Source organism: Gambusia affinis, linkage group LG15, assembly GCF_019740435.1.
Source record: "Gambusia affinis linkage group LG15, SWU_Gaff_1.0, whole genome shotgun sequence".
Lineage (NCBI taxonomy): Eukaryota > Metazoa > Chordata > Actinopteri > Cyprinodontiformes > Poeciliidae > Gambusia > Gambusia affinis.
The window spans coordinates 26846137-26873121 of record NC_057882.1 but is presented as its reverse complement, the minus strand read 5'-3'; the positions used below and the strand labels follow the sequence as shown (position 1 = coordinate 26873121).

Sequence of the window (26985 nt, the reverse complement as noted above, 5' to 3'; positions counted from 1 at the left end):
ATAAGATCAAATTCTGTTTCAAACTTAATATTTAGTTTGAGCCTAAATGTTGAGCTTAGCTAAATACTTAGCAAGTTAAATATTTATTCTAAACAATTAGCTCACAACTAAATATCTAGGTCACAGGATGTGGAAGTGGACTACCAAAATAAAAGCTGGGTAACCTTCATAAAACCTCCTGCTGCTGAGATCGAAGCAGCTTCAGCTCATCAAGATTAATTGTGACAAAAACTAAACGGAGGAACTTCAAGATGGCCGCCTCGCTGTGGGTTTGCATGTTGCAAAATGAATAAATGTATAAATGATGTAAATTCATCCTGCGGTGACATGGACTTAAAGTTTGAACACGATATTTTGCAGCAGCGTTGAGATGTCGATAAGAACTATTAATTCAATCTTTATAGATAAATATGAGTGTAGAGTCATTGTGGGGAAATTAAAAAACATTCCTATTTATAACGTCTGGAACTGGAACTTCAAATGTATTCTTATGTATTGATGCTTTCACCAAACAGTGAAGAAAATGAGTGACGAGTTTTAATGTCTTGATTTTAACAAGAGCACATGAACCTGTAGACTCATTTACAAATACATGAATATAATCCCAGACAAAACACACACACACACGCACACACACACACACACAGGAAGAAAGAAACTAAACAAACAGCAAACCAACAGACCAATCAGCACAGAGTTTGTCAGTCACTTGACCTTCGGTCCAGTTGGAAATCATTTAAATACTAAAATAGCTGATTTTCTCACGGCCAAAAAGTCGTTTGTGAAAAATCCACAAAGTTTTATTCCTCCATGACGAAGCAAACAGGAAACATTAAGCTGGAATATTAAAATATTCTAGGATTTGTTTTAAAACAACCATGACAATGATAAATCCACTTTGTCATTAATCATGATAAAAGATAAATGACAGGATTAATGCCTAACAAGAAATAAAATGAGCTGCATTCAGAGCAGCAGAACAGACGTGCTGCCTGTCGGCACTAAACGGTAAAACCTGAGCAACGTGATTTGCCCAGATGTCAGCGAGGAGACCTCAGGTCGCTCCAGAGCTGCTGTGATGTAACTCTGAGCATGAAACGGTGCGGAAACGAAGGAGCCGCTGGGACCGCAGACGTCAGCGAGCCAAGCTGCAAGCAGCGGCGCTCCACTTCCAGACGAAGAGCTAGGAGAGGCGCGGCTCATCCGACAGAAAATTAGAAAGGAGAAAACCTTCAGAGCAGCTGTCAGCAGCCTGGCCTGGTGTGTCTACAGCTCAGTCTACAGCTTCAACCACGGAGACTTTCAATGTGGCAGAGTGAGGAAGACGAGGCGCAGCTTTGCGCGTCATGTTTCTGAAATGGTTCCAGTCTGTTTCAGTCAGATTCCAGATCAACCTCTGCAGCGTACACACCATTCCCAGAGAGGCTCCTACCAAACCTTCGGGCTGCGTTATGCAACCTACCGGCTGGATCGCTGGTGGAGAGGCGGCGGCCTGCAGGGGGCGTCATACTGAAACTGAAGCACCGCTGGTTTCATCGCTTTGTCATGTCTGACAGGAGAGAAACAGCATGGCAGCTTCTATTTTGTAAAATTTACGTTTTTATTCTTCATTTGTGTGTCAACTGCCTAAAACAACATGCAGTCATTTTTTGGCAATAATTTTTTTGTTGTCTGGAAAACGAGTCGTTTCAAAAACCTCCCGAATTTAATTCGCATTGGAGAGGCAGCCCCGTTACCTAGCAACAAGCCCAGACTGTTACCTAGCAACAAGCCCAGACTGTTACCTAGCAACCCAGCTGATCTACAGTGTTTGGTCAGCTGGTTTTCCGTTGTTGTACAATGACTACTGGAAAAGACAAGAGTTTACTTGTTGACTTGATGCAGTCTGATTGGTTGTGCAGGAGCCTCTACTAAGGCTTTTCAATGTAATTGTTCATCTGTTGGCAGCCATTTTGTCTGTCAGTGTAATGCTGAGTTGAGGGGGGCGGGGGGGGCTAGCAGCAGCTTGTTTGGATTTAAAGTGACAGCAACCCTAAAGAGGCAGAACTGATCAAACTGAAATCTGATTATCTAAGAATGATTTGGAGAAATAAATGTGGTGACCATGTTTTGTTTAGGCCAAAGACCAATCAGTAAAAATAATTTATTTACAATCATTTCAGTTTGTTTAGAGGAAGAACCACAGCAGCTGGAAGTGGAGCAAATTTATTGTTCCTTCTTTTTATGAAGGATTTATTCACTCTAGAAGCTTTTTTTATTTCAGAGCGATCAGACAGAAAAGTCCATCAGGAGAGCGGGGTCAAAGGTCATCAGGTTCGGGAATCTAACCTGTGAGGTCTTCATTGGGTTGAGCTCAATACGTTCCGCCTTTTCTTTTTCTCTATGGAAAAGTAGATGAATAATAAAAAAGGCTGGATTATAGGCTGATAGAGAAATAGTATCTATGATAAGAATATCTATAAAAGGGAACGTTTAAAGCCATAGCGCTTTTTCTTTTTACCCTGAGAACAACATTTCCTTTGTTACTGCAGAACCAGGGATTCCCCCTGATGGAGCTGCAGACCACAGGCTCTGGTTGGGTTAGAGCATTTTGAACTCAAATCTCATTGAACACAAAACAAAAATGAGTTTTATTACACTGTACACTGCAGCTTCAGAAAAATTTGATTAAAATGACTTTAAATTAAAACTGATCCTACATGCAGTGTAAAGCGGGTTATCCTCCTGCATGCTGCTGCTGTCAGGCAGCTGAAACTGTTTCTCCAAGGTCAAGCAGGCAGGGATTCTGGCCTACAGCGTGAACCAAACTGCTTTGCATTCACTACACCTGCCACAGACACATGACTCATCATTTGAGTCATGGGCACATTGTGTGAACAAAGACTCCCGGCACTGTGGGGTTGCAGCAGCATCGGTTAAAGTGACCGTAATGCAGTGAGAAAGAAAGGAGGACACTGCATACTTTGAAGGTCACTGCACTTCCAAAAATGGGGACTCTCCAGAGCTGAAAGTAATTATGCCAGTTTTAGAGACTTCACTGTGAGCCGCTGCTGGAAAAACTCTCATTCTGAACAGAACCAGCTACAAGGACAGTAACAAACAGCAGACCTGCTGCTTATGGACTTTTCTCCTCCTTCGGTCCGGTCGACCCAGTTCTACTGGAACCAGAACATCTGCTCCACCTGCAGCTGCTGTGGTTCTGACCCAAACCAACCTGTTCCCCTCCTGGCCTGTGGGGGCGCTGCACCAACAACCACTGAAGGAAACCACACAAAAACCTCTGAAGACACTGAGAGCAACTTCCTTCTTCACCAGATGGAAACAAGATGGAGGCGTCAGATTTTAGTGTTGGAGGATTTCTCTTTAGTCTTTGTCTGAAGACCAGGAGACATTTCTGCTGCTAGCGCTAGGCTAACATGTTAGCTTTGGTTGGATTTACCCAGAATGCCCTGCGCTGTAGTCCACTTCCTGCTTTAGGAGCAGTCTCTGGTCCGCTTGGTGTTTACATTCAAAGTGAACCAGACTGAGGTTTAGAGGACCAGAGGTCAGAGGTCAATTAGCATCAACAACAACTGGACCAGACTTTCTAGGCAAACAAACTAAACTTTGACTAATCTGGACTGAACAGGTGTGGTATGAAACATCTGATGTTCTTGGTGCTGCCAGCTGCATCGACGTTAGCCGCTACAGCTAGCATCGCTACGCAGAGTCATTATCTGAGTTCTATAAAATATGACTTGCATTAAAGCAGAGAAAATTGCAGATACTTTGATATGTCAAATATTTATTCTGCCTTGATATTAATCCATAAACAGTTTAGTTTCTGTCAGTTCTGTCAATATGCAAGAGGACTAAACAAAGCTTTTTTATATTTGACAATTAAATTTCACATAACTGCACCTCTAGCACATAGTTTGTTATATTTATGAAATATTTTATCCTCAGATTTTATTCTTGTGAACATCGGTCCAGATTTTGTCAATTTATCAAACTTTTCCACTGAACAAAACACAAAAATCATTTTTAAGCCTCAGATTGAAGCTGCTGGTCAAAGTTTTAGTGAAATCAACAAAACGAACTTTAAATATAGTTTGTCATATATAAACGTACCATCATACTTTTCAGTTCATTTTGTTGTAAATCAGTAAGATTAAAATCTGCAAATGTCTTAAGTGACATCACAAAGGGAAACTGTTCCCAGGTTCTGCTGAGTCCAGCAGCATTTCTTCATTTTACCACCAATAGAATCAGATTGGTGCCTCCAAGAGTTTTACGACTGTTATAGTTTACTTCAGATAACGTCATCCGAGTAAAACTACAGTTCGAACTTGCAAAGTTCAGCCTCTTATTTAATCACAGACAAAAAACACACTTTTTAAAAGTGTTTTACTTCTTATGTTTATCGATAGGCTGCCTGCAACATACGTTTTCAGCAGCAGTGGCTTACTTTGTCTTTTTGAACCGGTTTGCTAGTTTAGCAGCAAAGCTCTCAGTCTGTGCAGAGTTTGCATGTTTCCCCATATTTGCATGATTTGCCACTGGCTGCTCCTCTTTGCTGCCAGTTTGGGCCAACAGGACCAGATCATGACAGTCATGGATCGTTTGGAGGACAGCGGAAAAGTTTCAATGTTCCTCATTTTTTACTAGAATGGAGAATAATTTTTGTTCAAAAATTATTTCTCCATTCAGAGACACAGCTGAAAGATGTGTGTGACTAATGTGGATATTTGAGTTTGATATTGTAATTTTCTGTAAATAGTTTTGTTGACTGTAGCAATTCTACTGGATCACAGCAGAGCTCAGCTTTAGCTGAAACGTCTTCCGACTCTTACTCACAGGAGAGTAAATTATAATTAATTCATCTGTCTTCAAACACTTGCATAAAGTATTATGAAACAAATCTGTCCTTACCTGCTCCACTCATTCAATGTGCTGCATCTTAAAAGCACCGACTGCTGCAATAACTGCAGCACAACGTTTATTATAATGTATATAAATCTAAACTACACATAACAAAGCAGTCGTTAGGGTACAAATGTACAAATAATCCAACAGAAATCTGTTGTCAAGATCAAGTTAGCATTGACATGCTAGCATTAATGCTAGCATGCTTAGTAATACTATTAGCATGCTTTCTTGAAAATGCTCATACGGCATTGGCGTGATACTATGTTAACATGCTATATTACCATTAACATGCTAAGTTTAACAGTTGGAGAGAAAGGAATCAAGAATTTTTAAAATATATATTTTGTGGTAACTGATTATTTTTTTACAGTGTATACATTCAAACTCATTTGACTTTTAAAAACAAAGAGTTTGTATCTTTCAGATTCTCCACTTTATGATGTATAATAATTTAAATATTTTAAATCATGGAGAATCTCATGCCTTCTAAATATGTAATCAGGTTTTGTCACAGCTAGCTCAGGCTACTTTTAGTAAACTGTAAAATATGGAAAAACTATCAGAATTTCAGAATTTGTAATATTATAGTGGACAGTCGACATCTGTTCATATTTTACGCAACCAATCTTTTACAAATGTTTACCTTGTGCATTAATGTTCATGTAATTCATTTAAAACTTTTCTTGTCTTAAATTCAAAACATTAAATATCAGGGATGCTCCGTTACCGATCAGCCATGAGGCCGATTTCTGCCGATCACCTGGATTTCATAACCAACCCGGCCCGATCCGACCCGATCAGAACCTGCCTGAACTGGCGTCGAGTTCAGCAGGCGCACAACTCTGAAAACAAAATGTCGCATCCATCCATCCATTTTCTGGTCACCCTTGTCCCTAATGGGATCAGGAGGGTTGCTGGTTCCTCTCCAGCTACGTTCTGGGCGAGAGGCGGGGTCACGGGGTCACCTTGGACAGGTCACCAGTCTGTCGCAGGGCAACACAGAGACATACAGAACACACAACCATTCACACACACACACACACACACACACACACACACTACTAGGGAGAATTTAGAGAGCCCAATTAACCTGACAGTCATGTTTTTGGACTGTGGGAGGAAGCCGGAGAACCCGGAGAGAACCCACCATGCACAGGGAGAACATGCAAACTCCATGCAGAAAGACCCCGGGCCGGGAATCGAACCCAGGACCTTCTTGCAGCTCTACCAACTGCACCACTGTGCAGCCCTAAAATGTTGCAATTTTTCTTAATCGGAGAACCGATTTCTCCAGTTTGCATGAAGCATGTCGGGTCCTAAAGCTGCTGCTGGCCACGCCCACTCAGCTCTTACATTGCAAACTGACACGCAATTATACAACCATGCATCTTTGAAAAGCATTAATGGAGCCTCCTGCAAACCAACCCATATGTAGCAAGCCAACAATTAAACTCTTGACTTTTCCAGCAGCCATTGTACAGAGGATACAGCAGGAAAACCAGCTGGCCAAATGCTGGAGATCAGCCGGGGTTGCTAGGTAACAGGCAGAGCCTGCTGATTTGTGACGTTATTTTCCAAAGGTTTTTGAAACTGCTCATTTACAAAATAATAACATTGTCAAAAAACAGCCTGGTATTTTTTAAAGATGTTTGTAGGAGGAGTTGAGAACCAAATGGAAGTACAAAAAAAAATTAAAAACATACTTTCTGAAGATGTTGAACCACACAAAGTGATTGAGTTTTTCAAGCTGCTCTAGAAAGAGTGGAAGCCTCAGAGGATGAACTTCTCCAGGGAGAGCAGATCTCCCGGCTGGATGTTGCTCTGATTAAAACGTGGACGCCAGCGGAGCGACAGATGGCAGCAGGGAAAGTAGGACTTCCATTTAACGAGCCGTCAGCCTCCAGTTCATGTCAGCGTTCTTCACCTTCCCTCCATTCAGGACGATGGATTTGAACTGGGAGCTTCCATGACAGATTCTGTGTACAGCGAGTCTGATGCTGCAGTGTGTATTGTGTTTGAAACTAGTTCAGCTGGAAACGAGGTCACTCATTCTTAGACGGTGCAAGTGGGACTTTATTGGATGGTCTGATTTTTTTTCCTGCTACGAAGTGAGAAAATCGTCCCTGCAGATCCACTTTGGGTTCTGGACTGCATCTCTGCTCTGGATTGTTGCCATGGCGATGCTCTCAATACATCCCTGTGACTCTACCTTGCCGCTGAATCCGAGCGTCTGACCTGCGACGTCCTAGTTAAAGCAGGAAAATGAACAAATGGCCAGAAATGCCGAAGAGCCGACATCACAGAACGGTCGGGAAAAAACTCAGAAATTCTTCGGCGATGTCAGACATTTTTCGTCACTTCTTTGCCTCCAATTTAGAAAAACGATAAAAAGTAAAACTTGATCAGATCAGATTTACACACTTAACTGAGAATACAGAAAGTATTAAAAATCTGAATTTCAAGTTTGACAAAGCAAAGCCATTGCAGTATCTGTTTTTATTCTATTTTTCTTATAAAATATATTTCAACAACAAACAAAAAATTACAACAAAATGTTGATGAACAACATGTCATGTTGGACAGAACACCAGAGCGCTACGCATTTTCAATTTTAAGAAATGAATTGTTTCTACTCAACTAATTTTGTTTGCAATATATTAAAATAAAGGGGAACTAAAATGCAAAATTAACATTTTGCATTTTTTTCCCTTCCATTTGGCTCTGAACTGTTTCTAAAAACAAGTGAAGAACTTAAAAACCGTGCAACGTTTTAAGCAATAGAAAGGTTTCAAAACTTTAGAAACTTTTGTGTTTGCAAAGTTTACAAAAACCTCATTAATGTTAAACCATATTCCACAGGCACTACGTCGTTACCTAGCAACCCCAGCCAACCCAGTTGCCTAGCAACCCCAGCCGAGCTCCAGTGTTTGGTCTGCTGTATGTTTGACTGACACACATGCCGTTCATATGTGTATATATATATATATATATATATATATATATATATATATATATATACACACACACACACACACACACACACACACACACACACACACACTCTGACCTTCGACAAGATTTGACACCTTCCTTCGTCACAGAAACTCCTCTACCAGCTATGTGACGTCACTATTCCAATAATGAAAGTCATTTTCCGGTTCCTCCGTAAAGCCACACTAAAACTAACCCACACATCAACTACAGAACAGCCGCCCGCCGTGTTCAGTCGATCCGCTCACCTGTACAAATAATCCTGCCGCCACCAGGCAGCAGCTCCATTAGGAGAAAAGCTGCCGTACTCTAGGCATCGCTCCCGTCATTTTAAGGATCCTTATTGGCCCCCGAAAAACGATTAAAAGAAACCCGGATATTATCATGAGTCACTAAAATCCTCAGATCGAACTTGAAAATTTGACGTTATGCTGCTGACACTTAGCTTTCGTCCACAACTCAGGCGGAAATGAGAGCGCTGTGCAACGCGAATAACAACCCGGCAGGTGTTAGAGATTAACGAGTGGCTAAATTAACTGGTGGCGGCATCTGGAAGACGCAGATGTTTGTGTGGGCGTGGCTTTTTAGGACCCCTTTACCGAACCAGGCAATAAATAATGCGACAAGGTTAAAAAAAACCTACAAATTCTGCAAAAATACTATCCAAGTCCGGAAGACACTCATTAAGATCTCGGGAATAACTAATTAGAAAGACTTTTATTGGTATAAAATCACCAAAATAGGTAAATTACTCAGAACTTGTCCTGATTTATCTGTCGCCTCAGAGATTGAAACTCGTCAAAGGAAGATCTCAAGATGCCGTAAACTGATCTCAAAGCAGAGATTAATCCCTGAAAGCGACATAAATGTTGAAGAGACATGGGATTAAAAATAGAATGTTTAAAAACATCCACTGACTATGTTGTTTTCCCCCCGGACATTTTTTTAGGTCTGAAAAGTAGGACATGTCCGGGAAAAAGAGGACGTCTGGTCACCCTACCGTTAACTTTATATCATTTAGATGAGATTTTATTGCACTATAACTTATCGACATTACTTGATATTCCTCCCTATTTTAAACACCACAAGCAACGTCATCAGGTATGTGATTTAAATGTTATTAAATATGATGACACCAAGCTCATTGTTTGTCTCTAAAAAAAGATGAAAATTCAGAAACAGTGAGGTTTCCTTGCAGGATCTGATCCAGAAATACACACTGGGCTAGAAGTGTTAATAAATCACATTACAGGAACTAGAGAGTCAATTTCAATGTTTTTCTGATCAGAGCTGGTTACAAAAAGCAGAAAGCTTCCACTTAGGTTTACATTGTGGATGTTCATGTTAATTTCATGAGATGAAATTAATTTATTCTAGTGAACCTGAATGTGATTGTCTTGTTATTCATTGTTCTGGTTTTGCTCCAATGCGGTGTTTTCGAAGCGAACTCAACGCTGCTCTGTAAAAACTTGTTTTGAAACATAATTTTCACGTGTAACATTAAACATATTTGCGTCAACTGGGATTTATAGTAAAGTTTTGCAAACAGTTTTGTCACACAAGTAGCATTTTTCAACAGGCATCAACACAGCCACCTACAATTTAGAAACATCTGCGGTGCCCATCGGTTTCAGCCAGTTAATTTAGCCCCAGTTAATCTATAACACCGGAACACTAAATAATAAAACACAAATGAATGAACTTTTAATAATCGAGGAACTCGAATCATTCGAGGAATTGTTTCAGCCCTGGTTGCAATAACATTAAATTCTCAGTTTGAGGTGAAATGATTAATTACTTAATTAAAAGTAAAAATCTATTAAGCACATTTTGCTATCCAATAATGAATAAATTAATTATTTTATTTATTTATTTATATTTTAAAATAACAGTTTTGAGTTTTAGCTGCAGATTTCTCTTTTGCTTCAAATGATCCAGGAAAGATGCTGCAAATATAAAACGTTTAAAAACACATTTGGAAAATTTGTTTTTAATATCATATTCAGAAGCTTCAGTGCAGATTTTTTTTAAAATCAGACCAATTGTCAGAATAATCAATAGATCAATCAATAGCTAAAATAATTGTTCCAGTATAAATAATTGCTGCTAAATTAACTGAATCAAATTTCCTCTGTGACATCAAATGATGCTGTAAAGTGAGGCATGATGCTGCCAGAGCAAATGTGGCTGGAAAGGCTTTTAGCTTTTAGAAAAGTTCTCGCTTCATGTTGCACATTTTTAATTTAAGTCTTCAGATTTATTGCGGGGATTCTGGGAAACGGTGTTTTTACTCTCCGATCAGAAAGTAAACCAAAAGATTTGTGAATGAAACAGAAAGAAGGAGATGGAATCATGTCGGACATTTCATTGGAAAAACTATTTATCAGTATGAGCAGAAAGACAAAGAAATAAAAGTCAATTTAGTGGGAAGTTATTCTAGTAAAGCAGAAGCATCAGCGTCTGACTCAGCCTCAAACTCATCAGCACACACTCCTTTGACTGCGCGCAGGTGTGTGTGTGTGTGTGTGTGTGTGTGTGTGTGTGTGTGTATGTTTGTGTGTGTGTGTGTGCAGAGGGATTATTTAACATCCCTTCTTCAAATCATCAAATCTTCTCAACTTGTTGAAATGATTAATTGCCATAGAAAGTATTCCTGGTTCACTGTTAACAGATTTTCCTGAGAAAAGTGATGAATTTATTGTTGCCAACTTCAGTTCTCCGTTTTCTTTTGCTACTATTAGCTTTGTGTTTTTCTTTTCCAAGTCAACCTGTTTGTTTTGAGTTTCCTCCAGGAAACCTGAACTCAATTCACTTTGACTGAATTGAACTGGATTCTCCATGACTGGCTATGAACTGGACTTGATTATTTGGATATTTGCTACATGTTGGTGCTTCAGAAACAAACTGAACTAGAAGTGAAAACAGTTTGACCATTTTAGCAACATTTACTGTTTTCACTAGGCAGACCAGAATCATTGCATAAAACATTTAAAACATTAAAAGTATTAGAAATATTAAAACATTAGAAACAGTTGTGGACTACAAACGTTTAAACTAGAAATGCAAAGGGAATAGCACAGCTAGCCGTTAGCTGCTAACGTGGCTAAAGTCGTAGCCACTTTAGGTTTTTATTCAAACGTTTGATGAACTTTGGCTCAAATAGAAGCAAAGTTCTCAAATAGAGCACTTTGCTTCTATAGAATAATAGATTACTCAATATTTGCTAACTGCATTAAATAAACAAATTTTATTGACTAATTCATGTTCTTATTTTTGTATTTTTTTCCTGTTTATGCCTCAGTAAGTTTGAGACTTAATTCAAGTCAAATTAATTGCATTTATTACCAAACTGAGAAAACATTCATGGTTCCTTGTACATAGTGGCAATAAACCACACAATAATAATAAATCACACAATAATAATAAACCACACAATAATAATAAATCACACAATAATAATAAATCACACAATAATAATAAATCACACACACATACAGAAACTGTAAATTTCTCAGATGTTTCTTCCAGCTGGTTTGAACGCACACACACCTCCAGACTCCCGACATACCAACTGCTTCAACTATATGCACACACACACACACACACACACACACACACACACACACACACACACACACACACACACACACACACACACACACACACACACACACACACACACACACGGGGATATCTCTCTTCTTGCTCTCGTCTATTATTAGATGTTCAACCCAGAGACAAAGTAATGACACACTGGAATGAATCACCAGAGCTGCTGCCTCCGACTAGCAGCACATCCAGCAGACAGGAAGCCCACACACACCATCACACACCATCCCGTCTCACCTGGCTGCAGGTTTTCACTGAAATTAATAAAAAATCTAGAACTAAAAATTGTTCTGTCTGGTAGTTTCACAGCAGGGAGTTTAAATTTGTGAGTTTGGTAAATTTATCTTGATTTTTAATTTTTTTCTTGAAGTTTTTCCACTCGGTTGGATTGGAAACCAAAAATTGAAACATTTGTAACTTTTTCAGCTGCTGGTTTTTTCTCAACACAGAAATTTAGTTTGTTATAGTTGGTTGTAGTTGTTTTTTCCCCTGGATTGGCAGACTGGGGTGGTGGTCCTCCTGTTCAAAAAGGGGGACCGGAGGGTGTGCTCCAATTACAGGGGGGTCACACTCTTAAGCCTCCCTGGCAAGGTCTATTCGGGGGTTCTGGAGAGGAGGGTCCGTTGGATTGTCGAACCTCGGATTCAGGAAGAGCAGTGTGGTTCTGGTTCTGGTTCTGGAACACTGGACCAGCTCTACACCCTCAGCAGGGTCCTGGAGGGTTCTGGGAGTTCGCCCAACCAGTCTACATGTGTTCTGTGGACTTGGAGAAGACGTTCGACCGTGTCCCTCGGGGAGCCCTGTGGGGGGTTCTCCGGGAGTATGGGGTACCGGGCTCCTTGATACGGGCTGTCAGGTCCCTGTAGGACCGGTGTCAGAGTCTGGTCCACATTACCGGCAGTAAGTCGGGCTCGTTTCCGGTGAGAGTTGGACTCTGCCAGGGCTGCCCTTTGTCATCGATTCTGTTCATTACTTTTATGGACAGAATCTCTGGACCAGTCAAGGTGTTGAGGGGATCCGTTTTGGTGACCTTAGGATCAAATCTCTGCTTTTTGCGGATGATGTGATCCTTTTGGCTTCATCGGGTCGTGATCTGCAGCTCTCGCTGGAGCGGTTCGCAGCCGAGTGTGAAGCGGCTGGGATGGCGATCAGTGCCTCCAAATCCGAGGCCATGGTCTTGAGCCGGAAAAGGGTAGAGTGCCTTCTCCGGGTCAGGGGGGGTGTCCTGCCCCAAGTGGAGGAGTTCAAGTATCTCGGGATCTTGTTCACGAATGAGGGAAGAAGGGAGCGGGAGATCGACAGGCGGATTGGTGCAGCGGGCGCTGTACCGGTCCGTCATGGTGAAGAGAGAGCTGAGCCAAAAAGCGAAGCTCTCGATTTACCGGTCGATCTACGTTCCCACCCTCATCTATGGTCATGAGCTTTGGGTCATGACCGAAAGAACGAGATCGCGGATACAAGCGGCCGAAATGGGTTTTCTCCATAGGGTGTCTGGGCTCGCCCTTAGAGAGAGAAGCTCAGTCATCCGGGAGGGACTCAGAGTAGAGCCGCTGCTCCTTCACATCGAGAGGGGCCAGTTGAGGAGCGTCTGGTCAGGATGCCTCCTGGACGCCTCCCTGGTGAGGTGTTCTGGGCACGTCCCACCGGAAGGAGGCCCCGGGGAAGACCCAGGACACGGTGGAGGGACTATGTCTCTCGGCTGGCCTGGAAACGCCTTGGGGATTCCTCCGGAGGAGCTGGAAGAAGTGGCTGGGGAGAGGGAAGACTGGGTCTCCCTTCTGAAGCTGCTACCCCTGCATCCCCGACGAGGATAAGAGGAAGAAGATGGATGGATGGTAGTTGTTGTAGCTGGTTATAGTTGGTTGTAGTTAGTTATGGCTATTGTAGTTGGTTATAGTTGGTTATAGTTGTCTCATTGAACCCTGCCAGCTCAGCTCAAATTCTCTTATTTCCTAATTATAATGGCTGTTTGTGAATTTTTGTAACTTTGCATAGTGAGCTGCTGGTGGACTGCTCTAGCGCCCCCTACCTCTGGGCTCAGCAGGTCTTCTGCAGAGTTGAAACCCTGGACAATGTGACAGATGTTGTGATTTGGTTTGAATCGAGTCTAGTAGACGATCACTGTGAAAACACACTTTGATCCCAGTGAATGTGCTCTATTCAGGACTTCCTCAAGCTTGGAGCCAAATAACAGGAATAACTTCAGCATGTAACAATGGACAGGAAGCATTTCCCTTAAAACAGCAACATGTTCAAACCAGCCAGCGTGCATGAAGAAATCTATGATCGACTCACGTTGATTGCGGTAAAGCAATCAATGTGAGGGTTTTTATTTTGATTTTGAAGTTCTTACCACATCAAACTGAATGCTATATTAACATAAAATAACAGGTTTTCATGAAGAAACGCAGTCATTTCATCGGTAAACACATCAAAAGCAGTAAATGTGTTTTGCTTATTGAAGGAATTTACCTCTTCATTAAATTATATCAGCACCAGTCAAGCATCACAAAATGTTCCTCCAGTCGGGTAAATAAGTGGCTGAAAAACACGGCATGACTATTGAAGCTGATCTGCTCTGTTATTGTCTGATCACTGTTTTAAAACCCACCTACACCTTTCTGCTCGACTGAAAGGCGTTCAGCCTTCTGCTGGATCCAGGCGGGTCATTATTACCCAAGTCTGGTTGTTACTGTGACAACTGCTGCCGCTGTGAAGGAAATGTGGAGACAAAGGAAATGCTGTCGGGTCTGCGTTTTCACTGCCAGTTCAGACGAGTGCGGCTCTAAGCGGCTGCAGCCGATGCTAATGGCCGATGCTAATGGTAGTTTAAGTGATACATTAGCTCTGAACGAGGCCTGAAATCTGATCCGCGTTCCTTCAAACTGAGCAAAACAAACACGGACGCAGCAGACGGCTCAGACATTTAGATGAAAGATGGAAAACAGAGTTTGATGGATAAAATATTGATTGGTTAAAACTGCAAACCGTTTCTTGTGTTCTCTCTTTTCCTTTCCCATAGAAAGTATTCCTGGCTCGGTGCCGAGTTTATCTCCTGGACTTAGTTTCTGTTTGTTTCTGTCTGGCTATAAATTTTAACACATAAATCCCTTTTATTGATTATTCAAATTTTCTGTACTTTGGGGCTTAATTTTGTAAAATCAGATTTTTTTTTTCACCAATGAACTTCTTGGGTTTCCATAGGGATATTAGCCAAGAACCGCCATCTTGTTTTCTGGTCTGTTTATTTCGTCTGAGACCAGGTCAACTCAAAGAAAAAATTATTAAAATAAAATCCTTTTTTTTCTTTAATGGCGACCTGTCCTTGGTCAGGATTGATGGTTACATGTTTGCCATACTTTACACACCAAATCATTCTAAGATAATCAGATTTCAGTCTGAGCTGTTTTAGGGTTAAATTCAAACAAGCTGCTGCTGGCCATGCCCCCAAGTCAACGCTTATGCTTAGATGCGCAATTATGCAACCATACATCTTAGAAAAGCATCAGTGGAGCCTCCTGCAGAGCCAACCAGAATGCAGCAAGTCAACAAGAAAACTCTTAACTTCCAGCAGCCATTGTACAGAGCATAAAAACCAGCTGACCAACCGCTGGAGATCAGCTGGTGTTGCTAGGTATCAACACAGTGCCAGTTGAATATGATTCAACAGCCAGGAAGGTTTCGAAACAGCTTGTTTTCCAGACACCAAAGTCATAAACTTATTGGCAAAAACCAGCTGAGTGTTTTTTTAAGCACTTGGTTTGTTTTTGGAAACAGTAGAAACCAAAATGGAAGTTCGAAACCAAGCAAAATGTGACCTTTGAACCATAAGTCTTATTTAAATTCACAAACTCACCAGGTTTAAAAATATGGTTTGAAGGTAAAAACAACTTGAGTAAAATTGCAATTTTCTCCTCTTGGTCACAAAGTTGAGATGCAGCAAAACTTAAAACTCACAAGAAGAGTTCAGGAATTTTAAAATTACTAAAAGAAAACTTCAAAACTCAAATTTATGCAACAAAAAGGCCTTTGCTCCACATTTCTATTGACTTTGTCACAAACTGATTTGTTTTCATGTCTTAAACCTCAGGAAACTTCAGATTGTGATGTCATCGGTTGTCATGGTGACTCTTTCTGCTTCTTTCAGCTTCTGGATAACTAGCAGTGCTCACATATTCTTCATGCTTTTTGTTCCTACAGGAAACTCAAAATGCTGCTCAAAGATTTTCAGTTCCATCTTCCCAGTGATGTGCGGTGAGGTTCTCATAGCTGGTGAGGCACTGACTTAATCATAATCAGATTTACAAATATAGACCCCCTGCATGTTATTGTTTACATAAGGAAATTTCGCGCATGCGGACAACGCTGGAGGGCAAAACGCTGTTCTTTTACATGTCATGCTTAGCCGCGCTGCCGCTAAACGGCCCTGTTAACGCAATCAAACTTGGAAATGTAGATGTTATTAATTTCGTGCGCCACAGCAAAGGGAAAACAGTTAAATAAAAATTCAAAACCACTTCTTTCTCGCTCTGTATCAGCGCAGCTCCGCGCAGACTCGTTGCCATAGCAACTGACAACAACGCCACAAAAAAAAAAGAAAAACTGAAATATTTCCCACACAAAGAGCAGAACATTCAGTCTGTTGCAGTAGTATGTTTTAGACTTAATGTTTATTTTGCGATTATTAATAAATGATTGATGTGGTAAGAGGAGAAAACCATAAATATGTCGCTGCATTTACTGTGTAGCTAGCTCCACGGCTAGCTCCACGGCTAGCTCCACGGCTAGCTCCACGGCTAGCTACACGGCTAGCTACACGGCTAGCTACACGGCTAGCTCGCTGTTATCGTTTCTTACTCTGTGGAGGCACAATGTCTGGGATCATGAGCGCCCCCTGCCATGAGGCCAGAGAACTGCCTGCCTCGCCTCCAATCTGTTCTCTGGTTTCTGATCCTCCACAGCACAGGAAACACGTCACACACACAGCTGGTGACAAAAAACACTGAACGTTATATACATAAGCTAAATGATGGAATATCAGTTCATACATTAAATGTTTTTCAAACACTTTATTGGCGGCGTACCGACAGGAGGAGCGTATGGTCCATAGAATAGCAGCTAGTGCAGTTAGTGAGAGGTTGATCAATGGACCTTACCAAGCTCCGCCCACAACCGACCCACGTGACCGCAAGTCTCACAAGCAAAGCCTCGTAGCGCATTGTTTCTATGTAAACATGACTCCATTAGTGCATCATTTCTACTGGATTTTCACAATATATCAGCTACTACAATGGACAGAGGAAATAACAAGTTCATGTCATCATCTGGGAGGAGGTTACTGGTTTCTCAGTCACAAGCTGGTTGCAAACCTTAGGCCAGCAGGTGTCAGTCAGTCAGTCAGTTATGGTAGATCTTAAATTTGGTTTGATGACCTCAATATGAGAAGCTACAGACTGATAAGAGGAACCAAAGAGCTCTGTTAAGGTAAAGAAGCCATTTGTTTGTTAAAAGTTTATGAAATCTATTAGTTCTATTTGATGTTTGTTATGAATGACGATGCGACCGTCACAAACGAACGACGTAATTAGTCCAACGTTTAGAAACTACAGCGGCTGTAATGCGCCACAGCAAAGGTAAACAAAAGTAAAATAACCCGAACAGGTGATAAGCCCAAAACCACTCGTACCTTTTTACTCTCTCTCTCTCTTTGTGGTTTAAGCACACCTGTTACCGTGGCAACCGCCTGCGCCCCAGCAAGACGAGCAAAGATTACGTTAAAAACATAACATCCAGTCCGTTACCATATCAAGTTTCCAGGCTTGATATTTATTTCTGGATTATTAATCAGCGCTTCCCTGAACACAGCGATGGTTGATTGATTGACACTGTATTTGGTGCTTACATTCCAAAGCCTTTTCTGCTAAAATAAAATCTTTAGTGTGTGTCAGATACAGTACACATTGCATATTGATCAGTTTAGCTAACGTAAGACTGTGTAGCAGACAAGCTTCAAGGTGTAGAAGTTGTGTCAGTGCTGCTATTATGCTGTACTTAGCTAACGGGAAGCGTGAGTTTGTGAGACGGCCACCCACGTGACCACGTAGAATGTGCATCAGCCAATGAAAAGCGGCCCCTCTGGTAAGGTCCATCCCAGCTGAGGCTCAACCCGCTGCCGCCTCACCCGCTGCGCTTCCGAGCATTTGAATAGGAAAATGTGAAAATTCAGCGATTTTAAAGAAAAATAATCAGAATTGGTTAAGCTAAATGAAAAAGAGGTACTTCATGGTACAAACTACAGAGTGAAAAAAACAATATAAATTATTTTATCATTATATATTATTTTCCATGATGGCCTCCCCTGACCGCACATCACTGCATCTTCCTCAGGCAAAGATCAGAACCGGCAGAAACCAGGAGGATCGAATGAGACATTTCACCTAAGATTTTATTAAGTCATGCAATGAATCTGGAAGCCAATGCATTCTAGAACGCAGAAATGTTGCTGCTTTACTCAGAGTGGCAAGAACAAGATGGAAACGGTTGTGATGTCATCACTCATAAATCTATGAATAAATTGATAAATAAATGTTGTGATGCTAACCATTAGCGTGTTTTACTAGCAGCTGGTTGAGCTTCTATCTGTTTCTGGAATCAATAATTATTTATCCCAAACGTTTGGAGTTGCTGATCAGTTCTGTATGCAGGTTGATAATATCAGAGCATGAAACAAGATGCACAAAACAAATTGGAGGCAAAACATAAAAATGGTTTATGAAGTTTATGAATTGTGTTTGAGAGCATAATTCATAAACTATGTGAGACCAAAGCCTGAAAGTCCTGAAAGCAACAAAGTTTCACTTTGGGTGGAAAACTGCCGACAGCGTCGCTTTACAAAAACTTCAATAGGAAAATCAAACCAGAAACACGCTCAGAATCGGTTCTTAATTAATCAGATTACTAATTTAGTGATCGATTAATTGTCAAGTGGACAAAAAGAAAAATGAAAGAACATCATATTCAGAGCAGTAATTATGCCAAAACTGTTTAATAAATATGTAAAGCTTCTTAGTCTAAAATATATTTAACCCAGGACTCTTCAAGTGGCATTTTAGCTTCATCTGGTTCAAATTTTGCAAAGAAAAAAAAAAGAGAGAGAAAATGTCAAACTAAACACATTTTCTATCCAGTTATCAGTGTGTTAATCCAAAACATAATGAACAGATCCTCTCTGCTCTGTACTGAAGTAAGTGGAGCAGGAAGGCCTGAGCTTTTCACACTTTCGTGTGATTTTTAGTCTTATCAATACAAACAATCAAGCATTTGCTAAAGTGCTACGTTATTTTGAGCAATAAAATGTTTGCTTTTTTATTTTTAGAAAAATTAACAGTTTTTAAATTATATAAAGTACCGTATTTTTCGGACTATAAGCCGCTACTTTTCTCCCAGGTTTTGAACCAGGCAGCTTGTAGCCCAGTGTGGCTTTTCTGTGGATTTTTCTTCAACCACCAGGGGGCTCTGTAGCTGGAAGTGAATAATTGGAAATAAAAATTGGAAAGCAAAGAAGTCTTGATTTTCATTTAGAGCAAGCTCATGCTAGCAGCAGGAGAAATGTTTTGAAAGTCATAAGACGCAGCTATTAAGTTGAAGGCTGTACCTTTGGCAGAACAGAAGGGAAATGGAGCCGCTGCACGTAAACGGCGTGAACGAATCCATGGTTTGTTGGAGACACAGGGCTGCGTCTTTAATAAATCCAGCAGATTTATTAGGATGTTGCCCTCTGCTGCGTCCTTGTGGAAAACTGAGAGACCAGCGGCTTATGTACGTTTCCAGTTTTCTTTTTTTTTTTATTTGTAGGTACGATTTATAGTGAGGTCCGCTCAATAGTCCAGAAATTAGTTAATTAACCAGCTGAAGTGGTTAAATAAAATGTAACCACTTCACTTAATTCTCTGATTAAATTATTAATTATTATTAATAATTGATAACTAAAATAATCATTAGTTGCGGCAAAGCTGCAAGTTTCCTACAGATTAATATTTTGGATTAGGGATCAAACAATTAGTTAACTTATGATTAATTGTCGGTTAGTAGTTTATTAGATTAAAATGAGTCAACCTGAAGTGGAGCCATGGATAACGAATCAAATATGGTGGCCATAACAGAACAGAAATGAGACATAAAAGGAACTTAATACGTTTCTGTTTAGAAATGTAAACACCCGAGAATCTCTTAATGTCGCTTCTCAGCTTCTCTACTAGAAAACAGGAAGAAGAAACAGGAACAAACAACAGAAAGCAGGACGAAAAAAACAGGAAGTAGGAAGAAGGAAACAGGAAGAAGGAAACAGGAAGTAGGAAGAAGGAAACAGGAAGAAGGAAGCAGGAAGAAGGAAACAGGAAGTAGGAAGAAAGGAACAGGAAGAAGAAAACAGGAAGCAGAAAACAAGAAGTGGAGAGCAAATGTAACATAGTATGAAAAGAATGATGCCAATTAGAAGGGTTAATTTTGAGGTCTAAGTTTGATAATGTGAGAAAAACACAAATTTCTGGATATTCATGCATTTAACATAGATGACACAAAAAAGTTCAAGTATAATGATGTTTAAAGTCAGCATATTATGAAAAATGATCTTGTCATTCAGCACTCAGTCAATGTTTTTATCGTCTTCACGGCTGACCCTGACCCTGACCCTGACCCCGACCTTGACCCCCACCCTGACCCCGACCTTGACCCCCACCTTGACCCTGACCCCACCTGCTAACTCTGCTATTTGTTTTCATTGTTTGGATGAAACTGGCTGTGGGTTCTTCTCTTGACCCACAGTGAAATAAAAACGGCTCAGATCAAATCAGGTTCAGAATTTCAGATTGAAAATTGACTATTTGAGCTGGAAATATTTAGAAATATTGTAGAGCTGAAATGTTTATCTTTAGAAGCGGAAACCTGCAGTAAACTAATTCAAATTTTCTGGCCAGTCGTAAATATTTAAAAAGCAAAACTGCAAATTCTGGTTTTATAAAAAGAAATTTGGCAGAAAAGTCATTAGGAGTATCTATCTGTTGTCAATGTGGTGAAGCAAAAGGGAAAGTGGCAATTTTTAGACCTCAGGAGATAAATAAGACCAATTTCACATGGTAATATCGGCCGATCACCAATTCCCTTAAATTAAGAAAATCTGGGCTAATTTATCGGCCCTCCGATTTATCGGTGAGATTCTAGTGGAAAGCTGGTAAAAAAAACAAACTTTTTCACACCAAAACAACTTCCAGCGCACAAAAAGTTTATCTGCTACAAATTAACTCAGAGAAGCAGAAATCAGATGCCTACCACACTTTTCAGATGTTTGAAAAATCCTGCATGCATTGCTGGTCTGTCATAAAACCTCATTAAATAAACTGATGTTTGTATTTGCAGCTAAAGATTATTTTAGTAACTGATTTTTCTGCAGATTATTCTGACATTTTTCATTTCACTGCTTCAGGTTTTTTCTGTTTTTGGAGTAAATCGATTCTTTTTTCTACTTGGAGTACAATTAACCAATTAATAACTGGATAGGTGCTTTAGTAACAGATTTTTTTTACAGAGTTAAATATGCAGCCAAAGTTTCAGAAGGAAAAACATATTTACAAACGTTTTTTATCTGAAATGGAAAATGCAAATATATTTTGTACAGCTGTGCTCTGGTCGTCTTGTTCTTTTAGTAAATGGCTGTTTTGAGTCTGTAAACTCCAGTTGATGATTAACAGATTACTAAATTAGTTGACTTCAACAACAACTTCAATAATCGATTAATCACGGTTAATGGTTTCAGCCCTAGTTGCGACGTGACAAAGCAAAGTCAAACAGCATCCAGCTGGCAGGTGGAGGTTTGTGCAACTGCCCCCCCATCTCTTCCTGCCCTACATGCCCGGCCGGCTCCTCTCTCTTCCCAGCACACTTTCTGCTCCTATTTTGGATTCTAAACCAGGCCAGGCAGCATCAGAGCGAAGCGCTCCTCCAGTTTTCCTGGTTCCGGTTGAACATCCGAGCAGCTGCCAGGTTAAAGCCCAACACTCCGAACTCTGCAGTGGGTTTCACTGAGGAACCGGAACCTGGAGTTCCCTCCCGTTCAGGCTGCGTGTCTGCGCGGGTTTTTAGTAACGATCGGCTGTAATAACATAACCGATGGTTATTTTTAGCCCGCGTGAAGATGCGCTCAGCAGCGATGGCTTCCTCCCCCTCCTACACCACCATGACGCTGTGCTGTTACGCAAAAGCAGGGGTTCACCTTTTGTAGACCTCCAGCTTCCACAGCACGAAGCTCAAACAGCAAAGCGGCGCAGAAATGAGCGAATAAACGATCAAGATGCGCAAAGTGACGCGAGGAGGGCAAAGCGGGAGAGGCGAGAATTAACTTCTGCTTTTGGCTCCATTTAATTCCCCACAGCGTCTCCGCAGAGACTCTTGTCTGAACTTGGAGTAGGACACACCCTTCATTCCGTCCAAGCAGCAGGTAAGCAAGAAGGTGTCAGAACCAGAAAAACCCAGTTTGGAATAAACAAAGCAACCCGATGAAAGCCTGAAACACGGAAACGCGCGCATGCCAGGACACAAAGTAAAGTCTCTTAACTATTTGTAGAGGTGCTGCAGGCACAGGTCCAGGCATTCCCCCTCCATCTCGTCCTCCGTCACCAGGTCCGACAAGGGGCGCATCGGCACCGGGTCGCCCTCCTGCAGAGGCAGCCTCATCTCCCGGACAAACAGCTCCAGGAACCGGCGGAAGGTTTTCTCCTCTGCTGCAGAGCCGGCCATCATTTCTCATTCCTGGGCAGAGACGGACACAAAGCACCAAGTTGTCTGAAAAAGGGAGCAGAGTGAGAAAAGCCTGCACCTGCTGCTGTCGTCTTACCTGAATACCTGTGTAGAACCGGAGGAGCGGGGCCCGAGGACGGCCGGTGGTGTCGGAGCGGCGGACCGTGGATCAGACGGACTGGACGAGCTGTCACCGGCTGGACCGAGCCCCCATTCAGAGCCGAGCGGGAGCGCGCGCCGCGTTATCAGGGATTTCGGCTGATCAGGAGGCGGTGACGTCAGAGGGAAGACGGCGCTTGACGTGAACGCGCACGCAGCCAGCGCCGCTTGCTTTGACGCCCGAGAGCTTTTAGTGGAGATGCCATCACGAAGGAGGATGAAGCTGTGTGAAGCTGACACCCCACCCACGTCAAAAAAATCAGCAAATAGTCTGAATGGTTAGTGCTCCGTTTGTGCAGGTTTGTGCCGTTAAAATTTTCGTTTGTGCAGTTTTGGTTTCTGAGATATTAAAAATTATTTTTTAGGTCATCTAGAGTTCACCATCCCCCCATATCGCTCCAAAACAAACCAAAGTGGGCTAGATCGTTAGTGCTCCGTTTGTGCAGGTTTGTGCCGTTGAAATTTTCGTTTGTGCAGCTTTCGTTTTCGAGATATTAAAAGTTATAATTTTGGCCGATGACGTCACCATCCCCCCATATCGCTCCAAAACAAACCAAAGTGGGCTAGTTCGTTAGTGCTCCGTTTGTGCAGGTTTGTGCCGTTGAAATTTTCGTTTGTGCAGTTTTCGTTTTTGAGTTATTAAAAGTTATAATTTTGGCCGATGACGTCACCATCCCCCCATATCGCTCCAAAACAAACCAAAGTGGGCTAGTTCGTTAGTGCTCCGTTTGTGCAGGTTTGTGCAGTTGAAATTTTCGTTTGTGCAGTTTTGGTTTCTGAGATATTAAAAATTATTTTTTAGGTCATCTAGAGTTCACCATCCCCCCATATCGCTCCAAAACAAACCAAAGTGGGCTAGATCGTTAGTGCTCCGTTTGTGCAGGTTTGTGCAGTTGAAATTTTCGTTTGTGCAGCTTTCGTCTTTGAGATATTAAAAGTTATCATTTTGGCCGATGACGTCACCATCCCCCCATATGCTCCAAAACAAACCAAAGTGGGCTAGATCGTTAGTGCTCCGTTTGTGCAGGTTTGTGCAGTTGAAATTTTCGTTTGTGCAGTTTTCGTTTTTGAGTTATTAAAAGTTATAATTTTGGCCGATGACGTCACCATCCCCCCATATGCTCCAAAACAAACCAAAGTGGGCTAGTTCTTTTAATTCTTCAGATTTTCAGCTGTTGTACAATGTGTATCTTTTGTTTTGAACTTCAATAAAGACTTAGAACAAGAAAAAATGTGTCTCATTTAAAGTGATGTTTCAAGATACCAATGTTTTCTCTCCACAATAATTGAATCCTGCTAACAAAGGACATGCAGCCCTGACTCTAACGTAATGTGTATAACCTGTTCAACTGTGCTTTGATTTCGGAGGTGGTCTGAACAATTATATTTACATTGTTGACGTACTGTCTGCTGATTATGCAGCAAACGTGTAAAAAATATACATTAGCCTATAACGGTTCAAAAAATAGAAGAAAAAAAAATCCACAGCCAATTTGCTAGTTGCTTGAGCAAAGTTTTTGCAGAGTAAAACGGAAATGTGTCATTGGTTCAAAGTTCATCCAAGTAATGTACTTAATATTTAGTAAATATATTTTCAATGCAACGACTTTCATTTTATCCAATTTCTTACATTAAATGTGTATGGGCTTCAAGGATTTTGAAAAGCTCCACGTTTTGCGAACTTTGACATAGTTCTCACGCAACTGGGATTGGCTCCATCCACACTGTAGTGAGCCCCCTCCCCCACCACCACCACCCCGATCTTGTTTTGGCGACAGAGCAAGTGTAATTTCAACCTCTCGTTAATATCTAGCGGTCTCAAATCGTTTTGAATAAGTCATTTTTGGAATTTTTTCAACCCCGATTTTGATTTTTGAACAAGGTAAGTAAATTAATGCTCAGGTTTCACATAAAATATTGACTCAATGCAATCTATCCCCATAAAAGCAGAGAGGATGTATGCAGGGCTAGCTTATATATGCATTTATTTAAATTCAAACTTGTAATAAGTCGATATTTCAAACCTTTTGAAACATAGTGAGGCATCATCTTGCAGCCTTTACATTTATATTGAATCATTAAGCATATGCACAAAGGGCACATCTTCTGAATTCAATTGAAAAATTTATTCCAAAGGAAAATTAAAATTTAACAGGTACTTACATTTTCAAGTAACAATGCATTATTGAAATATATATTTTTTAATTAGCTTAAATGTTAGAAATTAAACAGGGAAAACCAAATTGATTTTTTTAAAGTCAAGACTATTTTAAGTGTGCAGACACTGCTAGAATACAATTTGTGGCTTTTTTGAAATCATGTAGGCACTGATTATTTTAAGCAATGCTAATCAAAGCCTTTTTATTTTTTTAACTAGATGCCTCGACAGCCAGCGGTAGACAGAGAGTCTCTTTTCGCAGTTCTCTGCAACTCAAAAGAGGCCATTCTAGAAAACGGCCATATAGCCACTCCAGCTGCCGCTGTCTGGACAGAGATAAGTCAGCAGTTGGGAAATAAAATGTCTGCAAAAAGTCTGTACACATTTGTAAAGCTGAACAGACACAACATCTGGTCATGCTTGGAAGTTAATCAAGGAAGTGATCCTGAAAGCCCTGTGGACACAGAGTTTGACTCAGACACCACTTCTCCTGGTCAATGTTCAGATTTTCAGCTCGACGTTCCATTTGAAGAATGGATTAAATTTATACCACAAAAAGTTGAATATAATGACAAGTTTTCATCATCTGGTAAAAGGAATTACACAATTTTAAAACCTGGCACATGGAGTCATATAATTAATGATCTGGTTTGGAAAAAGTTGAAAAGCACTTGTACATTTGTATTCCAAAGAGCAAAAGTTTATCCAACTGTCGCTAGCAAGTACATTGACATCACAGGTTTCTGTAAAGAGTGTCAAAGTCGTGTTAAAATGACATGTGACAGAGAGCCAACGGTCAACAGCCCAATGGTGCTCCAGTGTTCCATTGAAGGCGCCGACATCTCCCTGCACACTGGCCAGTCCAAAAGATTCATGTCAGGAACCCTTCGTGCACAGATTTCAGAAGAGTTGTGTGAAGGCAGGATGGAACCATCTGTATGGAGGTCAGCAAAGGCATCAGAGTTGATGGATATTGGAGATCCCGAGCCAAGTCACCTTCCAAACCTGGCAACCTTACGAAAAGCCAAGCAGGAGAGAAAAGATTTGGAGTTAGGCGACAAAGACCCTGTTCTATCTTTGCAGTTATTAAAGTATAGCACACCCAACAGTGGCAGTATAAGAGATATTGGTCTGGATAAATTCTTTTGTCACTATTGGAGTCAAACTCAGATACATGTTTATAAGGCACTGACCAAAAAATGTCCCTCAGTAGTTTGCTTTGATGCAACTGGTTCAGTTGTCAGAAAACTGGCAAGACCAAATGGTACATCTGGCCACATCTTCTTATACCAAGGTGTTCTGAAGGGAGACAACTGTTCAGTCCCAGTTGTACAAATGCTATCAGAAAGGCATGACATCAACGCTATTGCAACATGGCTGACAGAATGGCTTCGTGCAGGCGCAGCTGTACCAAAAGAAGCTGTGAGTGACTTTTCCCTGGCTATTCTTGGTGCTCTGGTGAAGGCCTTCACTCCTTGTCCTAACCTGAAATCATACATTGATGAATGCTTCCATGTGCTACTTGGGAACCAGTCTGCAAAACTTCCTCCCTGTTATATCAGGGTTGATGTTGCCCACTGCATAAAGATGGTCTGCCAGTGGGACTGCCTGAAAAACAAGTCACACCGTGTCAAAGACTTCTTTGTCAGGGGAATAGCAAAGCTTCTTCAGGCACAAAGCTTGGACCATGCAAAGCAGCTAATACATGCCATCACTGTCGTGGCTCTCAGTGAGGCAGAAGGTGATGACAGTTCTGGAACCCCTCTTGAATCAGAGAGGTGCAAAAAATACCTGAAAACCCAGATTGCAGAAGACTCCATCATAATTCCAGATGAAGACACAAAGGAAGTTCATCAAGTGGATCCATGTAATGACATCCAGACTGACCTACGAGACTGGGTGTCAAACATTTGTGAGGAGAGCAGGACACATGCTGCAGCCAATGGGGATAGGGATAACATTCATTTCCTCCCTGAGATTGTGCCACACATTATAAGACTTGCAAGTTACTTACCACTGTGGACAGGAATAATGGTTCCCCTCTCAAAAGCACCAGTCTCACAGCAAGCTCAGCCAATGTTGAAGCCGAATTCAAAATATAAAACATGGCCTGTTCAAACATGAGAACTTGCCCATTCGAGTGGATCGCTTCATTTCTCGGCACCTTTCCTTCATCGAAGGAAATATGCGGATTTGCTCTGCCAAAGCAAAAAGAGAGGAGGAACAAGTTACATCAGCAGACGTTGCAGAAGCTAATCCTGCGTCAGTAATTACACACAATGCTGAAGAAAAAACAAAAATGGATTCTAGCAATTTAATGGAATCTGATCCCGCCAAAAACCTTTCCACAGCAGATGAAAACGTGGTTG

General features: G+C 41.2%; 1 protein-coding gene across 2 annotated transcripts in view; it reads right to left on the bottom strand.

Annotated features, from left to right (window-relative positions):
• ppm1e (protein phosphatase, Mg2+/Mn2+ dependent, 1E) overlaps positions 1–22673 on the bottom strand; it is a 43498-nt gene extending 20825 nt beyond the window's left edge. The window contains exons 1-2 of one of the 2 annotated variants that reach the window (XM_044140528.1): positions 22397–22673; positions 22118–22311 (exon numbers count right to left, since the gene is read on the bottom strand). In XM_044140528.1, the coding sequence (XP_043996463.1) occupies positions 22118–22302 (185 nt within the window). In that variant the 5' untranslated portion in view covers positions 22303–22311; positions 22397–22673. Of the gene's footprint in view, positions 1–8147; positions 8381–22117; positions 22312–22396 lie in introns of those variants that run through there. The other variant, XM_044140529.1, reaches the window with a different exon arrangement.
• Between the last annotated feature and the right edge of the window lie 4312 nt (positions 22674–26985).